This window comes from Bombyx mori, chromosome 9, assembly GCF_030269925.1.
Source record: "Bombyx mori chromosome 9, ASM3026992v2".
Taxonomy (NCBI): Eukaryota; Metazoa; Arthropoda; class Insecta; order Lepidoptera; family Bombycidae; genus Bombyx; species Bombyx mori.
Window position 1 is genome coordinate 13,372,131 of NC_085115.1, and position 16,380 is coordinate 13,388,510.

The 16,380-nt window shown below is 35.7% G+C and overlaps 1 protein-coding gene across 9 annotated transcripts in view; it reads left to right on the plus strand.

Moving 5' to 3' along the window:
- Nucleotides 1-16,276, plus strand: part of LOC101737651 (tropomodulin) — a 102,562-nt gene extending 86,286 nt beyond the window's left edge. For 4 of the 9 annotated variants that reach the window (XM_062670204.1, XM_062670203.1, XM_062670206.1 and 1 more), the window contains exons 4-10: nt 3,302-3,425; nt 6,041-6,156; nt 6,930-7,034; nt 7,713-7,964; nt 8,285-8,432; nt 10,092-10,174; nt 11,850-11,903. In XM_062670204.1, the coding sequence (XP_062526188.1) occupies nt 3,302-3,425; nt 6,041-6,156; nt 6,930-7,034; nt 7,713-7,964; nt 8,285-8,432; nt 10,092-10,165 (819 nt within the window). In that variant the 3' untranslated portion in view covers nt 10,166-10,174; nt 11,850-11,903. Of the gene's footprint in view, nt 1-3,301; nt 3,426-6,040; nt 6,157-6,929; nt 7,035-7,712; nt 7,965-8,284; nt 8,433-10,091; nt 10,591-11,849; nt 11,904-14,145 lie in introns of those variants that run through there. The other 5 variants (XM_062670205.1, XM_012694732.4, XM_062670210.1 and 2 more) reach the window with 2 other exon arrangements.
- The last annotated feature ends 104 nt before the right edge of the window (nt 16,277-16,380 follow it).

Genomic DNA, 16,380 nt, shown 5'->3' on the forward strand with positions numbered 1-16,380 from the left:
TTCTCCAGACTGCGATTTGTAGAATAGAACGTGAATTGTGATAAAACATAGCCTTATAGAAGGTTCAAGCTAACAAATAAAAAAATTTGTTTAAATAGGGGTTTGCGTACACTTCTTTTACTATACAGGGTATCCCAGAAAGAATGGATAATCCTGAAACACCTCATAGTAGAGCTATTGGGGACTCAAAATTAAAAATAAAGAAAAAATACCAAATTTCTTGATTAAAATTTAAGTTCCGATTAACTTTTATAAAACATTACACTAGCTATTCATATGATTTCCTACATATTTCTTAATATAGTCCATGTACAATATTATAACACCAAAAAGCCTATGGATTTCATTTATTTGTAGCTGTTGTATATTCCAGAAACGTACAGCAGTATAGAAAATATCAACTTTTTTTTTAAAATACGTAATTTGGGTTACTACCTGAGATTATTTTTTTGTGTTCCCAATAGCTCTACTATGAGGTGTTTCAGGATTATCCATTCTTTCTGGGACACCCTGTATATAAATAGGTCTAAGGTTTATAGATCCAAGGAAAATGTAACTACAATAAAGAATATTGTGAAGTGAAATGATATGCATATTATTGAATTTATCGTTAAAATAATATTAATACAAGTTTTTTTTTCCATCACTTTTTTCGCCGGTTAATATCAGTTCTTTGCTAATAGAGTAGATAAGTTAACTTCCAAATTGCAATAAAACGTTGAATCTACTACACGAGAAATAAAATTAAACGAATATCAAACGCCCAGATACAAAAAGCTGTTTTAATAATTCGTGAAATACAAAAAAAAAAGCCAAGCTATAAGGAATTGTTTTTGGGAAAGCATAGCTTACGAGTGATGTTATGTTTCGAATCACATATCGATAGTTTTTAATACGTTTAACTCATCCGAGTCCCACACGAATACCGCCCACGGAATTCGCGCCTTCAAACATCACTCATTGCTCGTGAGTAATGTGGAATCTTCCGCAAATCGTAGTAAATGCATTGTACAAAACACCGCGCAAATAAAACTTCACTACGGCTACTACCAATACATCGTATGTAGCCTACGTAAATTTAAATAGAGAGCATTTTTACTGGTGGTAGGACCTCTTGTGAGTCCGCGTGGGTACGTACCACCGCCCTGCCTATTTCTGCCGTGAAGCAGTAATGCGTTTCGGTTTGAAGGGTGGGGCAGCCTTTGTAACTATACTGAGACCTTAGAACTTATATCTCAAGGTGGGTGGCGCATTTACTTTGTAGATGTTTATGGGCTCCAGTAACCACTTAACGCCAGGTGGGCTGTGAGCTCGTCCACCCATACAAGCAATAAAAAAAAAAAACAGCCCGCGGTGCTTCTCGCCGGATCTTCTCAGTGGATCGCGTTTCCGATCCGGTGGTAGATTTTGCAAAGCACTGCTCTCGCTAGGGCCAGTATTAGCAACACTTCCGGTTTGAGCCCCGAGAGCTCAACTACACGCTAGGGTAAAGCTGAAATAGCCTCTCAAGGCTATCAGCATAGGTAGGGAAGAAATCGTTAAGTAATTTACGTTTGCACGACTGTATACCATCGGTTTGTACGTGCATAATGTAATGGAATCATTTAATTAAAAAAAAAAAAAACAATACTCCTAGTATGCAACCGGACACTATAATTAAGACCTAATAATTACATTTTAACGATCATTCGGTCATTTATTTATGTGAAATTTAATGATTCGTATTTAAATCGTTATTAATTAAAATCGAATAACGGTGTATTCGTGTATAATTTGGCCCTTAATGACGACACACCTAATCCAGTTACGTTATTTGAGGTTAGGATTTTACGCGGCAGCTCTGGGAAAACAAGAGCTGTAAAAAGGCTAAAAATAATAATAATAATAATTTTTAATATCTTTTTTAAAAAATATTATGTAACTAATAAGATTTTCAATAAATATAAATAAATAATAATACAAAATAATAATAATAATAAACTAAACAACATTTTGCTTGTTATGTTTGTCTTGATGTTTTAGAAAATGCTTATACAATCGTGTAGATAAATGGCTCGGTGATGAGTATTACATTTAGATTATGAGATAAAAAATTTGTAATTAATCAACAATTCGTAATATGTTGAAACACACATCATTATTATTAATAATAAAGCTATTTTTATTTAATGCATTCATATTCAAACTGTAAAGAGCTACAATAATATAAGGAAAATATGGCTTATAGTATATAATTATGTGTGTAATACTAAATTTGTATTGAAACATTTTCATAAAGGTTAATAAACCAGAATGCCACGGCAGGTCATGAAGGATATCAAAAGCAAGTATTTAAAATAATTTCAAAATATAAGGAATTATTAATTGGTATTATAATAAAACATTTTCCCTGTTATGTTTCTTGTTCCCTGTTATGTTTTTTATTTTTTATTTTATTACATGACACCTGGAATTATTAGTGGTTGCGTTCTCCGAAAAATCATTAAAAATGATTAATATAAGTGAATTTTGGATAGAGTTTATATATCTTAACACGCTTTTACTATTTACAAATAATATTATAAACGTGTTTGTTTGTCCTTCTTTCAAGTCGAAACGAAGCAGCAGATTTTTTTTTAATTATATTTATAGGACAGTAGCTTGACATAGGCTACATTTTATCCCAGGAAAAACATCTAATTTCCACCTAGAAACTGTTTTATTAGCTTCAGAGAAGTTAGGTGAGACTAGAAAAATAAAATGATACTTTTCCTGGAAGTCGTCGTGGCTTAAAGGATAAGACGTCCGGTGCATTCGTATCTAGCGATGCACTAGCACTTTTTTTTTTGAAAATTATCACGTGGGATCCTCTTAGTTTAACTTAGTTGTTTATTAAAATGGGTCACTGAACGAAGCCGTAACGAAGTACGCGGTCTATGTAGTATTAATTACTTGCCTTACTAGTGATTACCGTGTATTATTAAACTAATTGTTTCACCCGGCTTCATTCGCGAGATTTTTTTTATTGCGTAGATGGGTGTACGACCTCACAGCCCACCTGGTGTTAAGTGGTTACCGGAGCCCATAGATATCTACAACATAAATGCCGCCACTCACCTTGAAATATGAGTTCCAAAGTCTAAGTATAGTACAACGGCTGCCCTACCCTTGAAAGCGAAACGCGTTACTGTTTCACGGCAGAAATAGGCAGGGTGGTGGTACTTATGTACCTATGCAGACTCACAAGACGTCCTACCACCAGTAACTAACTCTTCTACTAAACTCTTCCGAATGAACAAACACTAGACTTTTGAATTTCCAGTGGATTCCGCCCCCGCCTCCGGAGAAGGTGCGCGACGCCGAGGAACAGATCACGATCGATCTCGGAGATGAATACGAACAGGCTCTCGGCACTGCATCACAGGAGGAGATCATTGATCTTGCGGGTATGTGTAAATTAACATATTCAGGGACGTACCCACAAAAATTGCAGCTGCTGACATAAATCTACCCACAAGTTTTGTACTTCTATGTATGTACCGGTTCTCGCATTTTTATTGCATAAATGCGTGGGCGAACTCACAGCCCATCTGGTGTTAAGTGGTTAGCGAAGCCCATAGACATCTACAATGTAAATGCGCCACGCACCTTGAGATATAATTTCTAAGGTCTCAGTATAGTTAAAGTTACAACGGCTGCCCTACCCTTCAAACCGAAACGCATTACTACTTCGCAGAAATAGGCAGTGCGGTGGTACCTACCCGTGCGGACTCACAAGAGCTTCTACCACCAGTAATAACGCAAAATTATAATTTGATTTTTATTACCCGATGTTATTCCTTCACCGTGATCCAAATCCAAAACGGCGAAAATTTCCAATCAGAATTTGATTCTGGCCTAATTAGATATTTATTTCAGTACGAAGCACATTAAGTGATATGATTTGACTTATGTGTAGTCGATATTGTATGTGTCGTATCAATCTCCAATCCTTGTTCAGTGTGCTTAATGCGAGTTTTTTAACATTCACGATAGCGTAAAAGTTAGCTCATATTTGTATGGAATGGGATCGTTTTCGTACGTTTGCCGCTAGGGGCGCTGTTCCAACTGCATACAAAATTGGCTTAACTTTTACGCTATAGAGAACGTTAAAAAACTCGCAATAAGCACACTGGTCGTAATGTCAGGATACAAGAACGAAAAGCTAATTGTGACCGTTTTGTGCACTAGAAAGTCGTCGTGGCCTAAAGGATAAGACGTCCGGTGCATTCGTGTTGAAGCGATGCACCGGTGTTCGAATCCCGCAGGCGGGTACCAAGTTTTCTAATGGAATACGTACTTAACAAATGTTCAACTTCCACGGTGAAGGAATAACATCGTGTAATAAAAATCAAACCCGCAAAATTATAATTTGCGTAATTACTGGTGGTAGGACCTCTTGTGAGTCCGCGCGGGTGGGTACCACCACCCTGCCTATTTCTGCCGTGAAGCAGTAATGCGTTTCGGTTTGAAGGATGGGGCAGCCGTTGTAACTATACTTGAGACCCTAGAACTTATATCTCAAGGTGGATGGCGCATTTACGTTCTAGATGTCTATGGGCTCCAGTAACCACTTAACACCAGGTGGGCTGTGAGCTCGTCCACCCATCTAAGCAATAAAAAAAAAAATGTGGCACCACTATTTCAACTATTTATTTATGCCCTAGAAAAACGAATAAGCACATTCTACTTTGCTGTAGCGGCTTCACGCCAAGTCCAAAAGACGTTGTCACGCAGCAATTCGCATTACATCATTGCTTTATTGTCTCTTAAAGTTTTATACAAGACTAGGAACGTCTTTATAAATTATGAAAACATCAGAAATGTACTGGCAACATTCCAGACGCTCTCTGTCACCGGGCGGGCTATTGAGATTTTTAGTTTGTGTTTCTCGTCGAGAAGCTTACTTTCTGATTTTTTAATTTTAATTTCGGTCTATAAACATAATGATGAGGTTGCAAGGTCAACAGTATTAGGAGAATAATAAATGAATGAAACCTTCAGAAGTGTTCTGATTCACTCGCAAGTTAGATTGTTATTGTTGTCTATGTTTTTTTTTTTTAATGTCTCTTATTAGCGGATAAACAATGATTAAGTCATTAAAATATCATTTTGACAACATTATGAGCGTAGTGAAGAAAACCGTGTAAAAAACAATACGATACTTTTACGCTTTGACGTTTAATAAAAAAAACTAAATTTCAGTGAAATTGTTTTTATAATAAAAATCATAGAACCAAAAATCGATGAAATAAGAAAAATTAAAAAAAAAAACATCCTGTCCATGGCACCTTCCAATTAACAAATAGAACACAAATAGAATTGATGTTATAGAGGCGCGCGGTCGTGATATGTGATTAGGACAAAAAGAACAAAATATTTGCTAGCGGATCCCAATATTCAAAAATCTTGATTATACGTAAAACATTGACGATTCAAGGTATTCAAAATGATTGATAGAGAGAAAGAAAATAAAACGAACAGAGAACTTGGCACTTGTAAAATCTATTAAAGAAAAACACGAATGCTATTGACGTTTTAACTCGATTAATAAAATCGATTTAACGATTACGATACGAAATATAAACATTGTAGATTTTATGTTCCGCATCTGTTTCGATGATTTAGTTGTTTTAAATATATATTAAATTTGTTTTTTTTTCTGTCTTATAAAATACTGGCCGTACTCGCCCGCTTCGCTGCGCACTTAAAATTAAAATTATTATTTCTCACCCCCACAAAGATTCTCATCATTAACGCTCCCGCAAATGGTGTAGGGAGTCCAACACTCATATAAATATTAGCCTAGCCATTAATTACATGTATTTTCTACATGGATACCAAGTTTCAAGTCAATCGGATGCATGGGTCAGTAGTTATAACGGAACATCCGTAAAAACCACTGTAGATTTTTATATTAGTATAGAAGTATAGATTACATCCGTAAAAACCACTGTAGATTTATATATTAGTATAGATATAGAAGCATAGATTACTTTGACATTGGAATGTTTCATTTCAGCCATCCTCGGATTCCACTCGATGATGAATCAGGACCAGTATCACGCGTCGCTTCTGAACAAGGGCCAGCCCGTCGGACTCGGATGGGACGGCATCACCAAAGCCACTAAACCCAAGGTACCACCACAATCCAGTACAACCAGCATCTACGAAGGTTTTCCTTGACGCTCACCTGGCTTATCATTTGAGATCTCTATCCTGTTGTGACTGACATAAAATGACGTCATAATCCGTCATCCTGTTGTGACTGACATAAAATGACGTCATAATCCGTCATCCTGTTATGGCTGACATGAAATGACGTCATAATCCGTCATCTTGTTATGGCTGACATGAAATGACGTCATAATCCGTCAAACATAACGATCAAAGCTCTAATTGAGCAAAATAAACTGCAATGATATAAGAAAGGAATTTGTTATTCACTTACAATACAGACAGACAATGTTTAAATATTTACATTTTACGGTTGCAGTAGTGACAAAATTGTTGTCTTATTAACTATACCGCACTGTACTATGATTTTTTATGTCTTAATTACTTGAACAAGGTCACGACCCTACTGGTGTTAAGTAGATTTACTTAGCTCTTAGATAAATTGAGTACTCCACATTGTTAAGTGAGGTCAGGTTTCGTTCATAATGTAAAACGGTGGTACCTCTTCATCCCAGAATTCTTGACTGGGCAGGATGAGGTTACTCGTGAGGACTTTCATTATGCTAGTGGAATAACATTATTCATTCTCCATTGAATTCTTTAGTCGCCTTAGACACCCATGGGAAGAGACGGCCTGGTGCTATTCTACGTACCCACACCGCTCAATGACCAACAATACTGTTAATGTGTTATTGTTACTGTCATAATGGTTTTTCCTTTTGGATCGTTTACAGGTATTCCCAATGGACCCGCCCAACGATACGGACCCGGATGAAACGATCGCTCGAGTGCAACAAAATGACCAGAAGCTGACTGATCTCAATTGGAATAATATTAAGGTTAGTACATACAAAGAATATGGTTTTGTATTTTGTGGCAATGGGATTAACGTCGCACGGCCTAGATTAGGCTGTGCAACGTTAACTTAGGCCCTAGAGTCAACCTCTTAATGGTTATCTATGACATGAGTTCTTTATTCAAACGATATATTTTTGGACGACTGTATTTATATAGATAGATAGATAATATCGGACGTCACGCGATAGATAGATAATATTGGAGGTTGAAATCTGTTAGACTGTTAATAAAAAGTATTTCAATACTTTGTTCCTCAGGTAAAAAATACGATGATAACATTCGTCTAACGTCTATGTTAGATTTGAGATTTGAGACTTGCAAACTCAGAAAAGGGTACATATCTTCCAAGCTTTGTTTGTTACAAAGCTACAAAGCTTGTTACAACAAATTAAACAGATTCTATGCAATCCATTTTTTCTTTTCTTGGTTGTGTGGACGAGTTCACGTCTCACCTGATGTTAAATAGTTACCGGAGCCCATAGACATCAATTTTGCCACCTACCTTGAGATAACAGTTCTAGAGTCTCAGTTTTTATAGTACAACGGCAGTCAAATCGAAACGTATTATTGCTTTACGCAGAAATAGGCGGGGTGGTGGTACCTACCACAAGACGTTCTATCGCCAGTAATAAAACCACCGTCTATGAATGTATTTCCAGAACATAAGCGACGAGAAGTTTGAGAAGCTGTTCGAAGCGCTAAAGAGCAACAGTCACGTGGAGGTGCTGTCGCTGGTGAACGTGGGGCTGACGGACCGCACGGCGGGCGCGCTGGCGGACGCGCTGCGGCACAACACGGCGCTGCGCGTGCTCAGCGTCGAGACCAACTTCATCTCGCCGCCCGCGCTCGTGCAGCTCGTGCGCGCGCTGCTGCACACCAACACCGTCGAGGAGTTCCGGGCCTCCAACCAGGTACGCACATACCTCAGAGAACCAACCTTACACCAACAGATACCCGACCTTAGAGAACGTGTTAATTTATTCAGACGGCCTAATTGTATAAACTAGTGGATCCGTAGTAGGCGAAATTCGACTATAATTAATTGAAATTATAAATTTGAACATTATTAGAGCTCTAAATTATCAAAGTATATTTATTATACTTCTAGAATCAACAGTAATAGTTTTAAAATTGAACGATACATTAATTTAATAAATACATTATGCATAACCACACCCTTATATTATCCCATTTATATAACGTCAAAGGGTAAATGTTATCTGCGTTCCAGAGATCGCAAGTTCTCGGTAACAAGATCGAGATGGAGATAACTCAGCTCGTCGAACAGAATCCGACCCTGCTGCGTCTCGGGCTGCACCTCGAGTACAGCGACGCGAGGCACAGGGTCGCGTCGCATCTCCAACGGAACATCGATAGGAGTGAGTATCGATATCATTTATATCGATTTTAGACAGCTCCGGTAAAAGCATTCGATTTAAAAAAAAAACTTTTCATATTTAAACTTTAAATTTAGGATTTGATTTTCAGTATATCCTTCTTCTCTATGCAGAAATGCGTAAAAGCTTAATCCGAAAATTATTTATTAAAAATATATAATTGTTGAAATGTATACTTTCCAGATTATGGTAGGTATTAATGTATAATTAGAAATATTAATGTATGTAAACACAAAAAGGAGGTACTTAATTGTTAATTACAAATTCGGCTGTAGTAATAAAAAGAACAATTAATTTCGATAAATTAATATAATCGATATTGAATAATATCATCAAAATTAATTTATCGAATAAGAAAAAGCGAATAAAAAGTATTAAATTTATTCAGTTCAAAAATTTTGAATACTTTTAAACTTGCTCTATAATTAATTGTTTACATGATTATTTTTATATTTCATTTTAAATAATCATGTAAACATGAAAACTTTATTCGTTCAATCAATATACTATAAGTTTTCAATTTGTGTGACATCATCTTTCACGAACTGACCGAATTGAACCACCACAATTGTGAATCACAGTGAACCTTCATTCTACGTGATTCAATAAATGTCATATTAAAAATCGAAACAAAAATCGTCTCTTAATGATATATTAAGAACATTGTTTTCATGACGTCGTATAACTCACCAGGTACATTTTCAACTCCAATGATTTGGAGAAACTGTTCAATCATAAACCTTTATATATGTGTTTCAAATCCATCATAATGTTAATTTTAATCGATTTCATTAATCACATTTCACTATATAACTTATCGATTATCAAGACGAATGAGTTCGATGATATCACCGATTAATATAGCAGCTTCGTTGACCATGGCACACAATGTGTGGTACATCATTTTGATTAACTCGAATCATCAAGAATGGAAAGCGGAAACGCGAAGAAGTTGTATGCACGTTAACAGAGAAAAGAGGTCATCCAGTTTGCTCGCTCTTCATCGATCACATTGTAAATAATTCAGTCGAGTGTAAGCGTTGGAGGTAGCTCTACAGAGTCGATTTACGTATTAGATTGCCGAGTGCTAAAACGGGCGAGTGCCTCCCTGAACCTCCGGTTGCCGCGGGCGCGGGTCCAGCCCGTCGCCATCGACAACTCCCTCTTCAGCATGACTCCGCCCAGCGCGGAAGCCGTCACTCCGACAAACGACACGAAATCCATAACGGAAAACGTCGAGAAGTCCTTGGTGCTCGAAGCCAAAGAACCGCCCGTGGTCGAGGATCCGTCTCCGGTCGATTATACGGGAGAGAGGATAATTCCGGTAGCTGCGGCGGAGACGAATGGCGTCGAGGCTGCTAATCGACACGTTGAGATCAGAACGGGAGATCAAGTGGATAGATTCGTCCGCGCCCAGCCACCAGATATAAACCCCAATCCGCATTCGTGAGTACTCACGATACACACACAACGCGTGCCCCCCTGTCCCCGACCCCCGTCCCCACTCATCTCTGTTCATATATTTATGTGTCTAGACAAAGAATTGTATATTGAGCATCTAAAAATGAGCCAAACGCCTCATTGTTTGAAGGTTCAATTTAGATCGGCTAGTTGAGATATGTGTTATTATTATTATTCCAGTACGGAAAGACCTAACGCTGCGACTACAGTTCAGGTTCTTTAACAACCTGCGAAAGGGGGCGCGTAGCCAATAGACAACAGAGGTCAGAGCTCCTCGGGGCACCACGTGTTAGCACGGCGCCGTATAACAAAACTTCGCTTATTGCAGCTTATACTTATTCTAATGAGTGTAATCATGCAGTTTTACAGTATCTCGGAAATTAGTCTATGGGTTGTGTCAGTGTTGCCATGTACAGGAGCATAGTGTTGCTGACATAAAAAAAATTAAGCACCTGTATCATGAGTCCTAACCTATGTCACATTGATGAATACTTTAGAACTGCATTTAATAAGAGTATTTTAGTTAAAACCGTTTTGTTAAAGCTCTCGACGGGACAAGTTTTTATTTCCTTAACAAAAACTCCTTACTACTACTCTATCGAACAAATAAAATTAATTACAAATTTTACTTTCAAAACAAAGACTGAACAACACTAAATAAATATATTGTTATGTTTTTGATTTTTATTTTTTAACAGTTAACAATTTGATTTTTAGCCGAGAGGGGAGCGTAAGCCCGTATGGTATTTAGTAAGAACGGCCATTAGAACATCGGTAAAATTCCATGTTTATTTATTTGCTATTGGAAATTGCTGAAAATTAATTATGGCCGTATACGAAATTTGCCGTGCTATTTTGTTTATTACGGAGTTGGAAGCGCCAGCGTTAATAAACGTATTCGGCTTAAGACTATTGCAGATCCATATGTTACAGAATGGAGGAGTGATTTGCGTTGACAGAATTGTTGTATTAATAAAATATTGTGTTCGATTTTGAAGGGATTGTCCTTGTCAGATTGAATCTTCCAAGAAATTAAAAATTAAATATTCGTTATCATTTCTTTGGTGTGATAATAGCAAATGGTATTTATACCACTGTAGAAACATTAACATTTCCACTTGGAATATTATTTATGCTAAAACCAGTCAAGTTTATCCCTTTCAAATCGAATCTACTGTGACATAGCGTAGAATTATAACCGAGCACGTAAAAGTGTTTACAGCTAACAAAGCATTCGCCGAAACCCGAAAACTATACAATGTGTTTGTTTTTATTTTTTACCTCAAAGCATGGTGTTTGGTGTTATTAACCTGTTTACAAATTAAAACTAAACTTTTAGTTTGCCAATAAGTTTGATGCCCGTCGTATTGTATCGATATTCACTATTACTTTATTTTTATTATACATGAGTCGTCTATTATCAAAGGTGGCAATCTGTGCATTTGGACAATTTTTTTTTATTGATATGTCAATTCAGATTGATTTGAATATAATCGTCTCCTTCAAAGAATACGGTTCAAAACCTGCATTAAATATAGGTTAATAGTTAATCTGTTATTTATGTAAGATGTCGTTCCGAAGAGTTTTGTGACTGCCAATGGAATACAAAGTCAATAATTCGTTTTTCTGATTTACCAATCATTGTCCAAAAGTCAGATTGCCGGCTTTGATAATAGACGACTCACATACAGAACGAATTAATTTATATTATCGTTGCACAGTAAATCAGTCTAATTGGTTACCTACATTAAAAATTTTCGTATTAATAAAATATTTTAATGACAATACATTAATTGTATTCGAATTAATAAATTTGACAGTTGACATAACGTTACGTCGAATTTTTTTATCGACGTTACATCACTACAAGTGAATATCGATATTACTTACAGATAATAACTCGCTCGTTATCCTATATCCTCGTGTGTTATATTGCAGTACGCCAGCAGCGCCGGAGCCAGAATAGCGCTTAGACACTTAAACTACAATTAGGTAAGTCATCTGTCAATTTGACAGTAAGCTAATAACGACTTCATGTCATCGGCATCACTTTTGACAATTTAAAAGATCAATTTCATTGAAGTGACTGAGGCCTATAGAGGGTAGAGGTAAAGAGAACCGTCTCATATGGGAGGAAGCTTGGAAAAGTGTCCCACTTTCAGTACTAAATAACAGTTCAGAATTCCTCCAGAATGGCACTAGTATAGGCACAGGGTATGATATGAATTGAGCAGTTGTTAACTGATTGAAGTATGCCGAGTTAGGAAATTTAATATATTTAACGACTACAATAGTTAGTGACAGATACAAGACCTCACATGTTTACGTAGTCCAAACTAATTTCGTCAATATAACCTAAAATTATAGCTGTGGTAAAACGTGGAGACATCGATTGCATTTTCTTATCAGCTTTAAATAAAATACTTTTTGTGATTTTGTAGTGCTTACAGTTCTTTCGTCCTTTTTTATTTCTCTATCTTGTTCTAATAACTTCAGCGCTTTTTTTTTATTTACCCGGATGCTACTGTAGCCCCACTCTTATTTAGCAGCTTTTAACGGACACTTTTTACACACAGAAACGGTTCTTCTTACCTCTACCTACCTCTACATTCTGAAGTCTCATCCATCTGCTTAAGATGACTCATTGTTTTGTCGGTTTCGCTTAAACATTTTGTGCAGTTTTGTTAATTTTTTCAATCGTGCTGTGATATATTTTTAAATTTATAATTCAGGATATTGTATAGCCAAATAATCCAAAAATTTGTATATAAGATCTAAACTTTTTTACCATCATAGTTTTATTGATGAAAGCCAGCCAAGATAAAAGTAAAACATGAACAAAGCGTATAAGTACTTTGATCAATAAATTAAGTCAATATACTATAATAAACTACAGAGTCTAAATAACAAAAAAAATGTAAACACCCTAATATTCGTAATAGAATAATTTTAATGTCTTTTGATGATACTCGAACGTGAATGATCCTTCTTGATCGTCTACAGCTTTAGCACAAGGAGTAGGCATAGGGACCCTGGTAATGGGAATGGTGAAATTTAACCCATACATCTTTCGGTTGAGTTCCTCACCGTATCTGATAAGCCGGTCGCGATTCCTATCCAATCATAGCTATATTCGCAAAGCAGCTACCCTTAGCCATTCACGTGATGTGGTAAAACTGGAAAAGTCTTTGGGCCACCAGTAATCCCTTCCTAAACAAAAGCTAATTCAAACTTTTACAGGTAGGTAAGCTTTATCACTATATTTGTGTACCCATTCTAAAATTATAAGTTGCATGTTGAAAGTACGTCCGTGTATTATCTGGCATGTTTATGTATTGATTGAAACCAGGCACTCTTTTAGGAGCTACAACATGGATAATATTGTTCTAGGATTAAACAAATTTAGCTTCTCCATTTGTCTAAATTAATAGATAACTTTATTGAAATATACATTTATAATAGTCTGTGTGAAAACACTTGTTAGTAATTAAAGATGAAATTGAAGATTTTATTCATTTATCATCATAAACACACAAAACATTTCCTAATCCATGGATGCTCATTCTAATATGTACTTGATGTATTATAATGCAACTTTCAGAGGGCTTCCATATGCTCTGTAGTCTATATCAGTTGCATTAGCTAAATCTGTGACACAAAATGCTTTTATAAAATGCAGGTTTCGAAAAAAAACCAGTTCTTTTTAATATAATAACCCACAAATTAATTTTAGAAAGAAATAATTTATTGTAAGAGACTTTTAAAAAAAATATTTTACATATACATAATTTGATCTTATTTATTGGACATTACAGCTATTAATGAAATAAAATATTATTATTTTTCACACCCCACAAAGATTCTCATCATTAACGCCCCCGCAACTGGTGTAGAAAGTCCAACACTCATATAAATATTAGCATATCCATTAAGTACATGTATTTTCTACATGGATACCAAGTTTCAAGTCAATCGGATGCATGGTTCAGTAGTTATAACGGAACATCCGTAAAAACCACTGTAGATTTTTATATTAGTATAGATATAGATATTTTTTTTTATCCTTGTAGTCAGACGAGCATACGGCCTACCTGATGGTGAGTGGTTACCGTCGCCCATGGACTTCAGCAATGCCAGGGGCAGAGCCAAGCCGTTGCCTATCGTTTAATACTCCACGAGCCTAGTTTGAAAAAGTCTAGTAATGATAATTGACAGTGATATGTTAATATTGCAGGCTGTCGCGTGCGTCGCATTACGCAGTTCACCCGCAGCCGCAGCTACGTCGTGGGCTGGATCCCGTGAGCGAGCGCCCGTCCCGCAAGCAAGCACGCACCGAACCGCGCACCGTTACCAACTATATATCACCACGTGATGCCATGCCTTCAGTAGTCTATTCTCGTGAGTCTTTGCATCCCAACTCGAGTAGTCCGGTTCGTAGCAAGCGTTCAGATGCTAATTTAATGTGTGAAATTTCTCATCCCCGTTGGGACCTCGGTCCGCGTTCAGATCGTAGTCCTTATCCGCATTCGGCTCGGTTCGCTGTTGGCCCATCGCTCTGCCGTTTCGGCTTGTGTGATTGTGTTCCATACATTGGAACGAGTCGATACATATTTCGTTATAACACACATCATTATTCGTCTCCGCATAATAATTATACAAAGATGGCGTTAGATATTTAAATGTTTAATTTTGTATCAACCAATCGAATGCATTGATTTTAAAATGCACTTTATATTTATTGTTTAAAAAAAAATGTTAATTATAAGCATAATCGTTGCCTTAATCGCTTCGTATGTGTAGCTGCTTAGGTATAGTCAAATTAAATGTAGTTTTAGTTATGTGCTTGAAAATATCTATACAATCATAAAATTGTATCGACTCTACCAAGGCACAATGACAGAAGTCGAAAAGCAGATTATATTTTTATGTCTGTGTTCTGAATGTTAGTCGCTGACAAGAATTGTGGTTCTGTGGTGGAAATTTTACAGAAAATGTTGACAAAGATTACTAGAGAGGCAGGACCGTCGCTAGTTACAATTGGATTCATTTCAATAATCAAACAATTATCCGGATTAGAGAAAGTCATAATTTTCTTTCAATAAAACGTGCCGTGATTTATTTTAAGAATAAAACTATAATATAGTGTATTGTGAAATTGCCAATGGTGGTAATCAAATTTAATTAAATCACTTTGAATAATTTGTTTCTATTAATTTTTTTCTTTTAGGACAATTTACTGTATGTTCTAATATGAATGAATTGAGAAAATTGAGAAATTCTAGTTTTTTAATTAAATTAATTTATTTGAGAAACCGTTTTCCATAGAAAATAATAAATTTTCTGTGTCAATGTCATCATTGACAGATGTAATGGCGGAAAAAAAAAGTTTAATTACTTAATGATGAACGCCCCATTTCCGGAACGAAACTACAATTCTTGCGAAATGATATGAACGATGTACGTTTTTGAAAATATTAATGTTATTGTAATACTTATACTAGAGTGCTAATGAATTAAAAAAAAAGATATTAAAATTGTAATATAATATTAAAGTAGTTTCACATTCCATTAATGCAAAACACATTTCTCTTAAAATATTTAGATCGAATATTATTAATTTTGACTAATGTTTCGACTGAACGTCTTGCCACCTTAAGAAATGTTAATGGAATTTCTATTTATTTACTAATCGAATTTGACTATGAGAGGTGATCTTTTGCATCAATGGAGTTAATTTTTAACTAAATTTTTAATAAAGCACTAGACCTTACGATTCGCTGTTTCGTAAAAACCTTTTTTATATGTGTAGTGAACGAATAATGCTAAAAATATACGTCTTATGTCTTAGTGCGCGAGCTCTATGTTTCGTCTCGCTCACTCTTGTGTTTTACGATGCGAGTGAGCGAGACAGGTGCGGAGTCATCTGCGGATTAGCTTTACTATAAATATTTCTTCACCTTTTGCTTTCTTGAAACAAAAAAAAGCTTACATATTTTTTTTTAAATTTAATCTTTATGTATATTTGATTTGTGTCTGAAGAAAGATGTGTCCATAACATTGTGATAAATGCATCATGAGTCTTATATTAATTTCCATTTTTAAAACAGTAAATACAGGATTTTGAATTTCGTTCTTACTGTCCATAAGAGGGAAGATTGTAAATGAATTTAGTATTTTTTTTTAAATGTAAAATTCTTTGTGACTATTAAAAAACATAATGTATTTTTATTTTTAACTATAGATTTATTTATGAGATTATGGGTTCAGGAGCATTTTGATCCATCGATAACTTCGACTTTAGGTTCGGATGTCCTGTAGTTTGTGACAACTGTAAAAAAAAACTTAAATAAAGTACATAAACAATTTCCCATTGGTTTTATTGAATTTCCTCTTTGTATTTGTGTTGGGTTTTTTTTGTATTTTATATTAAGAATTTCACTGATTAGATTGGACCCATATCATGGTTCAG